The sequence below is a fragment of the Balearica regulorum genome, chromosome 21 (genome assembly GCF_011004875.1).
Source record: "Balearica regulorum gibbericeps isolate bBalReg1 chromosome 21, bBalReg1.pri, whole genome shotgun sequence".
NCBI lineage: Eukaryota > Metazoa > Chordata > Aves > Gruiformes > Gruidae > Balearica > Balearica regulorum.
This window is the reverse complement of record NC_046204.1, coordinates 4112602-4125316: the sequence shown is the minus strand read 5'-3', so window position 1 is coordinate 4125316 and position 12715 is coordinate 4112602. Positions and strand designations below refer to the sequence as shown.

General features: G+C 49.2%; 1 protein-coding gene across 18 annotated transcripts in view; it reads left to right on the top strand.

Moving 5' to 3' along the window:
- The window catches only part of SAMD11 (sterile alpha motif domain containing 11), a 127101-nt gene that overhangs the window by 86001 nt on the left and 28385 nt on the right, over positions 1-12715 (top strand). For all 18 annotated transcript variants that reach the window (XM_075773083.1, XM_075773082.1, XM_075773084.1 and 15 more), the window contains 2 exons: positions 1231-1323; positions 7964-8128. In XM_075773083.1, the coding sequence (XP_075629198.1) occupies positions 1231-1323; positions 7964-8128 (258 nt within the window). The remainder of the gene's footprint in view (positions 1-1230; positions 1324-7963; positions 8129-12715) is intronic.

Sequence of the window (12715 nt, the reverse complement as noted above, 5' to 3'; positions counted from 1 at the left end):
TGTGCTCTTTAAAACCTTGAAATGCCACTTGTAACTTTGCAGAGTTCCAGAATTGCTCTTTGGATAAAGGCATTGCCTGGCAGGCTCTGCCCTCGGCACGGTGACCGTCTGCTCTCGGCGCTGCTCAGCCTGTGGCAGCCGCAGATCCGTGCTCTGGATCTCCTGATAAATACAATGCCAAGGCAGGAACATGGGCTTGCTTAGCTGGATTCAAAGTAATGTGGAGTGATTCTGAGTTTGAGGGACAGTTGCTTGGCTTAAAATGTCCCCTGGAACATAAATAATTTTGTTGTTCTTATAAATAGCACCAAGGGGGTTTGTAACCTTTCTTAACCAACACACTTTGGGCAAATTGCAGGAGCTTTGCATGCATGTTGACTCACAGGCAGATGCAACGTATACTCGCTCAAATATGGTGCTTGTTTGTGAGATTATTTTTTTTTTAATTTTAAGATGCTGCATCTTTAACAAGCCCTTGATAGATGAGAATTTGATGCTTGCAGTGACAAACAGTCTCTTCCTTCCTGCCCATATGCAACATCATGCTTTCAGTTTCCCCAGCATTATTATGGGAGGATATTGATTTTAAATCTGTTCGGGGACGCTGTAATTGTATATTAGGTATTTTGTGTTGGTTTGTAGGGCTGCAGTAATGCAAAAGGCTTGAGTGTTTCCGTACAATCTAGAGGGAGAAGATTGCTAAGGACCTTGAGGTTTTGAAGGAGGAGGGGGGGGAGGAAAAGGTGGGGGGGAGAGAGATTGAGAGAGAGAGAGAGAGAGAGATACTGTGGTAGGAAGATTCAGAGATCTGTTGTGCTTTTTTTTTTGTGTGTTGTTTTTTTCCTCCCCTTTCTCTCCCCCAGTTGCTTTGCATCAGGGCATGAAAGGAGTGGAAACACCAGGGGGACAAAAGGCAACAGAACAAATGATGAAACTCAGTAAGGAAATCAACTGGATTCAGAATTCATAGCTTTAAAACGTTGCATTGATCAGTGTGTGAATAGTCATTATGTGCTTTTGGACTGCGTGATTAGGAAAGCAGATCAAGGCTCTCAAGATGATGATTTTTCTTACTTTCATTTTTTTTCCTCTGCCTGTAATATATGTGTGCGTGTGTCTGTGTGTGTGCGAGAGAGAGAGAGAAGCAAAATACCAAAGTCTCTCTGGTTGCTTCTGCAAAGAGGAAAGTACAACCTTGTCTGATACTCAGGTTTCTCATCTCTCTTCTAGATGAAATTTTAGGCAAGAGAAGAGTATGTTCTCCCAACAGCAGCAGTGAGTGTCCTTTAGAAAGCAAGAAAGCCAGAAGTGAGTCCCCAAAGGGTAAGTGCTGCTTCTCGCTCCCCCATCCCCTTCCCCTTTCTTCTCCTTTCTTAAGAGTGGAACTTAATTGAAATTAAGGAGGGAGGGTTTCAAGAGGCAGTAGTGTGGGAGCTGTAAGTATCCGGCACTGAGGGTGCATGAAGGAGGCTACCAGTGCTTTCTTTATCTAATCGGAGGGAAGCTCGCAGTGTGAGAAAGGGATTGCCTCTTAATTAGAATAATTGCTTTATGATTAAAAAAGCAAGCTGCAGCTTTTGAGGTGGGTTTTAGGGATGTTTCTACTTTTTTCTTGATTATATGTTTAATATAAGAGATACATACAGGCTTATCATGCTGGCATCTGTTCCTTTAAAGGGAAAAAAAGAAGCCTTAGCAGGGAGAATAGGGCTGCCTAGTTCTTTCTTATGCATTTATGGCACTGTTCCTATAGAGATGGAATCTGCAGAAGGTTTCTCTTTTTAGGGATTTTTTTTTTAATCTCCTCATTTGTCTTATCGTTCTTTCCTGTAAACGTGATTTTTAAACTTTCTTTATGACTGGCAAAGTGGAGTGGGGCATGGAGCCTGCAGTTAATGAGTTTGTCTCCAGGTTGGGTAAATGAGGTTTTGCAGGCCATTCACTTAAAGGCTTTGTTGTTAAGTTCAAACTAATTAGCTGTCAGTAATACCCATCTCGATCACTGTGCTTAACCTGCACTCTTTGGCCACTAAAAAAAAAAATAAAATAAAAGCAGACCAGCTGTCTGAAGCTAGAACCTGTTTCGTGGGTTTGGAGTTCAGCAGCTGAGACTCTCCAAGGTGTATATTCTCAATAACTAATCCAGGGAATCTCAAAGGGGACTTTCTGCAGCAATTTGTCCTGAAGCCTTCGTAAACTACATACCTTAGATTATGCCATGTAAAGATATCTTGTAGGGACCTGTGCTGCATCCTAATTTCACATAATGTTTCTCTATATTGTCTCTTCTTGACTCCTCATCCCCAAATTATGATCTGAAAGGCAGCGTACTCTGAGAGGGTGTTGAATGCTAGTGTCACTTAGTATAATATTGCTAACACTACCTAAGAACATACTAAATATTTTCTTTCGTGTACCCCTTTCCTGCCTGTTAACTCCTTAATACAAGTAAAAGCACCTTAGCTTTTTACTGGGCTTTTCTGAAAGGTGTAAAGGGAAACCCTATATACCGCTACTCTTTACCTGTCTGTGTTGATTTTTTTTTTCATCTGCCCTATTCCTATTATCCTTGAAATGTTTCTGGTAGATGTGTGCAGATAAGTTCCAGCAGGATGCTTCTATAGATTCTGAGACACATTTGTTATATAGGAGCATGAGACTCCTGTAGCACACTTGATACACCTGCTGTCATCTTTGCTGTTTCTGCTTAGTCTGTATCCTTTGTAATTCCCAGGCAGTGCACGCCTAGGAACTGAATCCAGGTAACAGCAACCTATGTGGCCTGGCTGAGAATGGGCTAAACGTTAATCAAGCCATTTGAAAACAAGCTATTGCCTTTGGATTCACCCTACCAAAGTGGCTGAACTTGCCCAAATTGATGTTTTTGCTATGGGAGCAGCAGGGTCAAAGGATCCCATTCCGTTTCTTTCCTCTGGCCTTCCCATCGTTTTTGTTTACTTGGGTGGGTTGAGTGCAGCGTGAGGCAAATAAGCAGCCCTTGGCTTTGCAGTATGCACTCAGGATCTAAATCCTGCTCCTTAACTCTGAATGACTCGGGGATTCTCCCAGCTCACTAAGAGAGGGGTTCCTAGGAAGCCTTGAATAAAAGAAAACTTTCATTTTCTACGCCCACTTTTTTCTCAGAAAGCCTTCCCTGCCCTTTAAGAGAGTGTGAGACGGAATGGAAATTCTGAGCTGGGCCTTTCACTAATCTCCCATATTACCTGGCTTTCATTATATTAGCTCGTTGGGGAACCCCTGTTCTCCCCAACACTGTGGCAGGCAGTTTCAGCCTAGGCTGTGCTGATGCTGGAATACCGTCAGATTCGGGAGGGGCTGAATAGGGGCAGGGACTGCGGCGCTTGTGGGGGCTTTATCTGCCCACCCTCTGCTATGAAAAGGGGGACGAAGGAGGGGCGATAGCCAGTCTTCTGGTGTCTGAGGCCCCAAACAGTGAGAGCACCTTGCAGCTGAGAACTTCCAGGAGACTTCCCATCCTGCGGGCAGTCAGGCAGCGTTCCTGTGGCACGGCTACTGTGGAGGGTCAGGGGGGAAGCGATCCCCGTGTTCCCAGCTCTACACTAAGGAGCTGGTTGGAACCAGAAGGATCCACGTGACAAGCCATTCCCAAACACAGTGGACCCTAGTGGCTAGTTACCTGGAATTTGGGAACTACTGCTGTGGAGTAGTGCTGTAAAGTGTGAGACTGTGCTAGAGCCCCCAGCTTGGCTGGGACCCAGATGCTGGGAGTGCAGTTTGTGATTTAGGAGCGGGAAGAGAAACAAGGACCGACTGGAGTTTTGTAGCCCGTGCAGCCCCACGCTGTCCTCTGGTAGGAGCCAGGTCTGCAGCATCTCCCTGGGATGCACCGTTCCCTTTTGTCCAGCCCGGTGGTGTGCCGTGTGTGGGTGCTGGTCCTCCGCCTTTGGCACTCTCCTGTGGTGGTGTACAGCTCAAGGTGGGGACTCTCCCCCTCTCCGTTGCACGCCGGCCCTGGATGGAGCTCCTGCTCAGGGCACAGCTGCATTGTCTCTGAAACAGCCTTTTGAAGAGGAGAAGTGACCCCGTGCCCATGGCACATCTCGTGCTGCTGTGGCTGCGCCTGACAAGGCAAGGAGAACAGAGGCAGCCAAGTAAATCACTCCCTCTCTCTGACTGAGTGAATAAACACCTGTAGGGCTGGAAACCCTTCCAGCGGGGAAGCAGTAACCTTCCCTTCCCCCCTCCCCAACGCTTGCAGTGTGCGCACCAGAGATCAAAAGAGAGCCCTATCTCGGTGGAAACAGGGCCGCGCCAGCGCTGCTGTCAAACAGAGCAGAACATTCTCGCGTCTAATATGGAAATGCAGGCATATCAGAGGCTCGGAGCGAGGGCTGTGCTGGCAGGTCACGGAGGAAGCTTTCTCCCCGGGAGACAATTCCCCAAGTAAAACCCTCGCTCCTGCGGCAACAGCATGTCTGGAGATCTGCTTCTCCGATACCTTGAGACGTGAAATAAAACTGAACGATTGCAAAAAGAGAAAATCAGTAAGAGTATTTTGGTTCCTATTTGAACTGCTGAAAAATAAATCCGGTAGAAGCCTCATCATTTGGGAAGATTTGAACCTAGACTGGACTAAGTGCTGGAAAACACACGTAGGGAACAATATTGCACTCCCCCCCCCGGGGTGGGCTGATGAGCTCATATGCTGCTCCTTCTGCCATTCTCTTTTTCTTTGCTATTGTAGATCATTTAAAGCAAAACAAAATCTTATTGCATCTTTGATTAGTGAAGTAGACCAGAACCAGAGCTGGACTACAGCTGAGCAATTCAGATCCAGCCTCTGTCAATTTGTTGCTCTTCTTTGGAGGGAGATATCCATATGTTGATTGGTTTGGCAGCTGTCCCGTTAGGCCAAACGAAGAAACGATGTTTGGCCCCATTCTTGCTAACAACTTCACTGCCCCCCAGACCCATACTGGTGAATGTGGGGGGAGTGGGCACAGGCCCTCTGTACCCTGGAACGTGACAGCTCAAGCAGCAAAGACCCTGAAGCTCCTGACCAGGACTGGCTTTGAACCTGGGGTGAGGTGCTTTTGCAGCAGATTCCTTGAGCTTTTACTGCGGGTCAGTAAAGGGAACCTCGGCCCGTCACGGGTTTGTTGTAGCAAAGGAGAGGAGACAGACAGGCTGGGCGCTCCTGGCTTGGCTGGGATTGCTTGGGGAGGACGGGATTTATAAAAGCTTGGTGAAAAGGTTGTGCAGCAATGGCATGTCCTTCAGGCTGAGCAGAAAACCTGCGTCCTCCCAGAGCCTGAATTCCCTGTGCCTGCAACCATCGGGGACTCAGTAGTGCGGGTGGAGGGTGGGAGAGGTGGGCTCCCCTTGGCTTGGGCGAGCAGGGAGGCATGCTGGAGAGCGTGAAGGCCAACAGATGCCTTCCCAGTGACCGTGCCAGAGTCCATTTCACACCTGGCGGCTGGAAGAGATTTGGCGAGATCAGTCTCCCGCATTACCCGCTGGTAATGACAAAAGCAGACAGCAAAGCTTCAGCAGAGCTGGAATTATCGCTGGCTGAGTCATGTGAAATCTTCCAAGTTTTAAGTAAGTGTGGAAATCCAGCCTTTCCCTGAACAACTCCTTCCTCTTAGCCTCCCCTTGCCACCCCCATTCTCCCCCTCCTCCTTGCACCTGAAATCTGCTCTGTGGCTGATCGGATAGAGTTTATGGTAATTAAGTGTTATTAAATCCCCTCCCCCCTCCCTTTTTTCTCTAATGACACAGCTGTGGGAAAAAAAATATTGGTGTTTTTCTAAATCAAGTCTGTGGCATGCGGCTTTCCTCCTTAGACCTTTGGTTAAGAACATCAGAAGGGAACTGAAACAGTTGGTGCACTTCTGCGTTCCTGGAGGAGGTGGCAGGAGCGGCAAGAGAGCAGAGGAGGATGCGGGAATCTGCCCGCAGAGCGATGTGGCAGGAAGGGGACGTGGAAGGGAATTCTGCCCCCGGCTCTCCTGCTCCTTCCACTGGTGTCTTGCAGGTTTGGGTACCGGTGGGGGGGAGTGGGTGGGAGCAGGCATGGCATGGCTGTCCTCTTAAGCAGCCTCCTTCTTTTGGGTCTGGTTTTGAAGTGTGGTGCAGGCAGTACAGGGTGGGGACCCAGCTCCTGACAGTAGCTGGCTTGAAGCAGGCCACGAACCTGTGATTTACACGGGAAGCCTGTGGTCCCTGAGATGCTGGTAGATGTCACTGGGGTAGAGATCAGCGGTTGCAGATACGGCCACAAATTGCTGTGCTGATTGAGGATCCTTGCTGAGCTGGATGACTGACCTGAGTTGGAAGGGACTGAAGTTCTTTCCCTTGTGCAGAGGAAGAGTGCCTTGGGAGCCAGCGATGCAACCCTTTTTGATTGAAACTTTGTGCAGCTCAGGCTCTTTATTAGTAGCCTCTCCTGTGTTTTGGGGAGAAGGTGGTTTCATTATGACATGTCAAGGTTGTATCCCCAAAATCTGAGCCCCTATATGCTTGAGTTTGGTGGCAGACAGCCCTTGCCAGTAGTGGCCTCTCGTTCTGGCCAAGGCAGAAGTGAACCAGTCCCTAAGCTACCGTGGCAGGGCAACATTTTACAGGTACTCCGTCTCTTGGACTGTATTTGTTTGCCACAGGCTATTTTTTCTGATAGCTAGCTTAGGGGCCTTTCTCTCACCGGAGAAGGATCCACAGCTCTTTTCCCAGCAAGGTACCCAGTGCCTGCATATTCGTTATAGTGCTGACACTGGTGTAAAGTAAATGGCCTGTGCTCAGAGCCTCCACCTTGAATTTGGAGCCAGTCTGGCAGCAGAGTCCACCTGCCACGAGCCCTGAGGGACTCTGTCTGCGCAATGAGGTGGATGAAGGAGCAGGAATCTGGGGCACACGGTAGGGTGGTCTTGTCATTCACTGAACGCAGCGGTGGTCTTGTGACTGCAGCTGGGGGGGCGGGGGGAGCCCTTCCCTCTCCCTGCCTTCCCTTCTGCCTGTTTGGATTGTTACTGGGAGTTCCTTTCTGGGTAATGAAAAGGTTTTGCCTGTGGGGAAGATCCAAGATAAAATAGTGTTAGAGCAGCCACCACCAAGGCGGAGAACGGTAATTACTCTGAGTTCTGCTTACAGTAAACACAAAGCCTCTGTGGTTTTATCTCCCTGGTTGTTAGACTGGGATCCCTGCTGCCCAGGGAGCAGGCAGGGCCTTCCTCCAAGCGCCTCCCTCCTGGGCTGCGCAGTCATTCCGGGAAGATGGAGAGGTAGGCACCTTGGGTGTCATTTGAATGGCCTCAGGTGCTGCCATACGTACAGATCTGAACCAACCTGCTTTTGTGACTTCCCCCCAAGAGCTGGGCAGGTGGACTGTCACCGCTGTCTGTTAGGCGGTTGTCAGCATCACCTACAGTGGGTGCTTGAACGTCTCTCGCGGTGGTGTGTCCTTGCGGGCGTTCAGAAAGGTGAAGGAAAGAGGTGTGTGTCTGATCAGATATTAGTTGAAAAAAAGAACTCACGTCCCCTAAGATGAAAGGGTGAGAACTCAGTGAACTGTTTCATCCTGCCTGTCCTCTTTGCCACCTTGGGGGTAGAGAGCTTGCTGGTAATTTTGTGTTATTATAATGCTTTTTTTTTTTAGCTTTAGGGGAAAAAAATAAAAAGTTGTTCATGAGCTTTTTGGGTGCTGTAGCAGTTGAAGCTGTAGACTTTTCTGTGTTTAAATGTGCTCATGTTTGGAGGTTTAGCAAATTGTAGGCATGTCCTGACCGCATTTGATGGTACGTCTCAGAGCATGAGGACAGCTGCCGTTGGCAGTTTGGTACATCAAGTTCAGCGGGTACACTACAGAGTTGTGGGAAATTGTGCTAATGTCCCTCTACCTCCCTTTCTCTTTTCTTTTTCACTGTTCCTCTACTTATGTGATATTTCTCTCTGATAAAAAGACCAAATCTTTCTGCCCCTTCAGAAAACTCCCACACACCTCTGCTTGAGGACTCGGTGACTCAGATGACCCCAGAAGAGCACTATAGACGCATGATGTCAGCACTGAATGAGCACGGCACATTTGAAGAGCAGCAGCAACAACGTCTCTACCAACTGGCCAACAGCATGGCAGTGCCCAGCCATGGAGGTACAGGCTCTTACAAATGGGAGAAGGGGCTCGCTTTGCCGTTCGCTGTAAGTCTTGCAGGATGTCCCTAACCCCTGTGTGCACGTGAGGAGCCCAGGGTTTACGGGCTGCAATGTTGCATGTTTACCATGCAATGAATACAGGTGGTGCTAAAGAATATCCTGCAGACTGTGTCTCCCACTGTCTCTCTGGGGACATCTACCCTCAGCCAACTATAAATGTACTCCCCTCTGTAGCTATCTGGGGGGGCTATGCGTTTGTTTACTGGAATAGTAAACTGGTGGTGGTGGTGGGGTCCTTTTCTTCCTTTGTTTCAAGAGTTCGTGTCAATCTGAATATTCAGAATCTGCGGTGTACGTCTTATTTGGGTCATAGTGTGGAGCAAGGGGAAGGAGTGCTGGCATAACGCGGCGGGGGGTGTGTGTGTGAGATGTAGGCAGTGCCAGATACTCCTGCCATTTAGTGATGGGATCTGAAACAGCAAGGTGATGTTGCCGGGTTTAGTTAAGCATTGATAGTGCTAGGTTTAGAAAGTTTGTGCAGTAGTTGCTACATGCAGACGTAGCATAAATTGGTGTTAAAGACCTTTCACCTTAATGACAACTAGATGTCTTACAATTTTACGGACAATTAAAATGTGCAGATAAAGCTGCGTTGCAGTGAAGGCAGCTTAACAGGCAAATGTTGAAGTCTGTGGGACAGGTCCATCCATGGTATCATCTACTGAAAGCAATTACGTTTACATCACCAAGGATTGATCTGGTCCTTCACTAGCTGAAACCAGATCTGCTGTGGAAAAGTGAGGGGAAGGGTTGCTGAAAGGAACTTTTGCGTGCCCAGTGTATGCTCACTTGGTGAGGGCTTCCTCAGAGCATTGCTGTAAGGCCCTGGTAGGTCACAGCTTCCAGCGCTAAGAAATTGTGGCCAGACCTTCCGAGGATGGTATCGTCCTCTGAGGTTGAGCTGGGCACTAGGCGCAGCTGAGGGACCCCCCAGCCCTTCTTTATTTAAGGCGTGCTGTGCGCTCTGCAGATTGTGCCTCTGTACCTGCCTGTCTGCTGTTTCCAGGCTTTAGCAGCACAGGAGTATTTCTGCACCGATATCTGTGTTCAAGGGAAGATGCTGCCATTCTGCTCTTTTAAGGAGGCTGGCGCTTGTACAGTTATGTTAATGCAAGGAGGGGAAAATCCAAAACCTGGTCCTGAAGCAGCCTCCTCATTAACAGATACCATTGTCTAATGCTGCTGCCTTGTCCTGGGGCTGGAGTGGTGTCCTGGAGGGATAATCGTCCTGCAGTACCAGGATCTAATGGGTCCCGCATGAATTGAAGGATTGCTGGTAGGTTTTGCCTGGGTGGTGGAGGAAGCTGGCTGAATCCGGCTCTGCTGCAGCATCCTGCGCTGTGCCTAAAGGGGGCACTAGGCAGTTACAGGTTCCACCCCGGGAACCGCTTGGCAGAGCGCAGGAGCCACAAGCATCCCTCCACAGGATAAAGGCTCCTCAGCCCCCAGGGCACTTCACCTTCCCTGGGGCCAGCAAAACCTGCTGGCGCTGGCTCGGCTTGGTCCAGAATAAAGCCGTGCGTTGTACCCGAGTCCTCTTGCAGGAGTGAGGGCTGAGGGAAGTGACTCAGCTCTCTGGATCAGGCAAAGCCAGGGAGGCGGAAGAGGTGACGCTGTTCCAGTCCTGGAAGCAGAGGGTTGAAGTGTCACTGAAAAGCGGTGCTATGCAAGAATCTGTGGCCCCTGTGCTGCTTCCTACTCACCGTGTGGAGGGCTGACACGTATATGCCTGGGTGACCCGTGGAAGGAGCACAGGCAACATCGGTGAAGCATCCAGCGAGAGCTGGAGGAGAATCTCCGGTCTAGAGTGTAAATCCCCAGGGCTCCTTGTTAGGTTAATGAAGAAGCTGTCATCTTTTCCACTCTGTTTGATTTGATTGGCTTCTCTGGGGGCAAGAAGGCGATTCCTTTCGCTGTGGAGTAAGGATTTGCTTATCAGCAAAGGCATGGCATAAACCTGCGCTGAGGCACGCCGTAGTGAACATGGCACACGCTTCTGTTTGTGCTGTTCAGCTGTCCCACACACTACAGAGATGCAGAGCTCCTGCAAGCGTGGTACAGAGGTACGGGGCAAAGCCACACGCTATAGGGCTGGAGTTCCCACACATGCGTGCAATAACCACAAGCACAGTATGTGAGAGGACAGTATATAACATGCATCATGCACAAAAGGATAACACATGCAGACATGGGAATGCTGAATGTTCAACCATGGCATGCAGGTCTGTGTAGACCATGTTGAATACAACAGCACGTACTCGGCACAAAACGTGTTACGTGCACTGGTGGTGTAACAGTCGTGATAGACCACTTAATCCAGGAGCCGGATGGCTGCTGGACATGGGGAACATGTACATCCAGGCAGAGTATGTGCTGCGGAACAGCTGGTATCACCCCCTTCTCCCCCCATGTAATGAGCAAAGTAGCTCATTACATTAAAAGCCTGACGTATTTTTTATGATTATGATTAAATTGTCTCATCAGCATTTGTTAGGTGAGGGGTCACACTGAGGTTTTGGGGTGGGCAGGGGGAGAAAAGGAGTCAGCACACACAGACTCTCTCGTGTAACATTGACAAGACAAAACTTCGTGTATTTTGGATTGTCTCCACACCACAGGGCTCTGGTTGGGCTATAAATTATTAGTGCCGGTACAAAGCGCAGTTTATCTGCGGGCTCACATGGAGGCACCAATAACATTAATAATTTAAAAAATGTTAATAATTTAGAAATCTTTTTTTTTTAATTGCTTTTCAACCCCCCCCTTCCTCCGCCCCCATTCTCCCAGTGGCATTCATCCCACATTCTGAATTCAGTCTGTCTCCGTGCCTGGAACCTCCATCCGCCAGCGTCCCACTGTCAATCAATCTGATTTCCCAACTGTCAGAGTGCAGGATTGTAAATAACAGATCCTCGGGGGGGGCTGTGCGAGGGGGTAGGGGCGCAGGGGAGGGAAGGAGGGAGAGAAAGGAGAGGAGAGGGTGTGCGTGTGGGGGGTTGTTGCGGTCATTCAGGATCAATGCGGCTTCTGGAATTGGCTGCATGCCAGACTTCTAAATTACAGGCACTGTGGCAATAAGGAGTGACCTGGGTTTTTCAGATAATTAATTTATAAACATTGAAGGTGCATGGTCCCTGGCTCGGAGAATTCTCTAGGCTTTTTATGTGATCTGATGGGGTTTGTTGTTTCACTATTTCTTACATACTTTTGCAGTTCAAAATTGTACGTCATTTTAATGTTTGTCCCCTCAGTTGGGGGCATGGGGACGGGGATTGTGTGTGCACAAATGTGGCTAGAAATGTTCGGGTACCAATGTCCATCTTAATGCCAGCAAAAATAGTGGCTGTGTAAGCGTTTCCACCCCAGCTTGCAGTCCCACCACAGGGCTTCAGCCCTGACCATCACCAAAAGGTTTGATGAAGTGATTGGTGAAGCTCAAGCTGGGCTGGGCACATCTTGTGGCTAAGAGGAATATGGATGGCTGGGATTTCCAGAACCAAAGGAAAACAGCGTGGTGGTATAAAGGAAGGCAAGGAGATGGAAAGTGTATTGTTACCAGGGTCACGCAACACTTCTATTAACCTAGCTTTAGGAATCAGTTGTGGGGAGAGGACTAATGTGCTGCTGGATGTGGAGCGCTTTGAAATCTCAATACACAAGTTCATCCTGACCAGGGTGTGTTCACGGAGATAAATCCTTCTCTCCTCCTCTCCCCAGCTGTGTTTTGGTTTCCTTTTGCAGAGTGGTACACAGTGAGCGTACGAAGGAGGTTTCCTCTCAGTGTGCATCTGTGTGGAAGCATTTCCTGTGTATCATGTGAATGGCAGCAGAGGTTTTGATGTGAGATACAAGCAAGTTGTGTATAGGGTGTTTTCAAACAAGTATAGGAACTAAGGGACTCCTGATGCTTTGCTGCGAGGGAGCAGCACTCTGGAAGAAGGCTCTGTCAGTGCAACTGGTCTGGGTGTCCACGTCACCAGATCTTCTCATAGGTCTGTCTGGCTGCGTTGGTCCCTGAGAAGGCAAGTGCAACAGCAAGCCAGCTGTACTTGCACCGCCTGCTCTTCCTTGGCGTATGCTGTGATCACCATTAACGTGTGCTTGTGGTGTGTCTGGCCATGCCTGCATTGTCCGTCGCACGGGCAGCTGACACCCACCCTGGAAAGACCATACATGCGTATAACCTGTCCTTGCACGGTCCGCCTGTGTAATAGAGTGTTCTGCAATGGTAACACGGCAGTGCAGGTTTAACAAGGAGTGCATTTCTTTCTGACCTGCAGCCGATGGTTTGATGAAAGCGTTGTGCCTAAGGCTGGAAGGGGGCCCCTTTCTGTACCCCATCTTCATCATCACTGTGGCCCAGCCCTTTACTTTCCTACAGCAGAACTGCACTAGGCAGGTACAGACCTGCTGGGGCCATCTGTCACCCCTTGCCCAGGTGAGGGCCGCAGCATCCCCTGGGGTCTGGGCATGCTTAGGAAAACAGCCCTTGGTGCTCTGCAGCGGTGCGGCCCCAGTGCTGGGC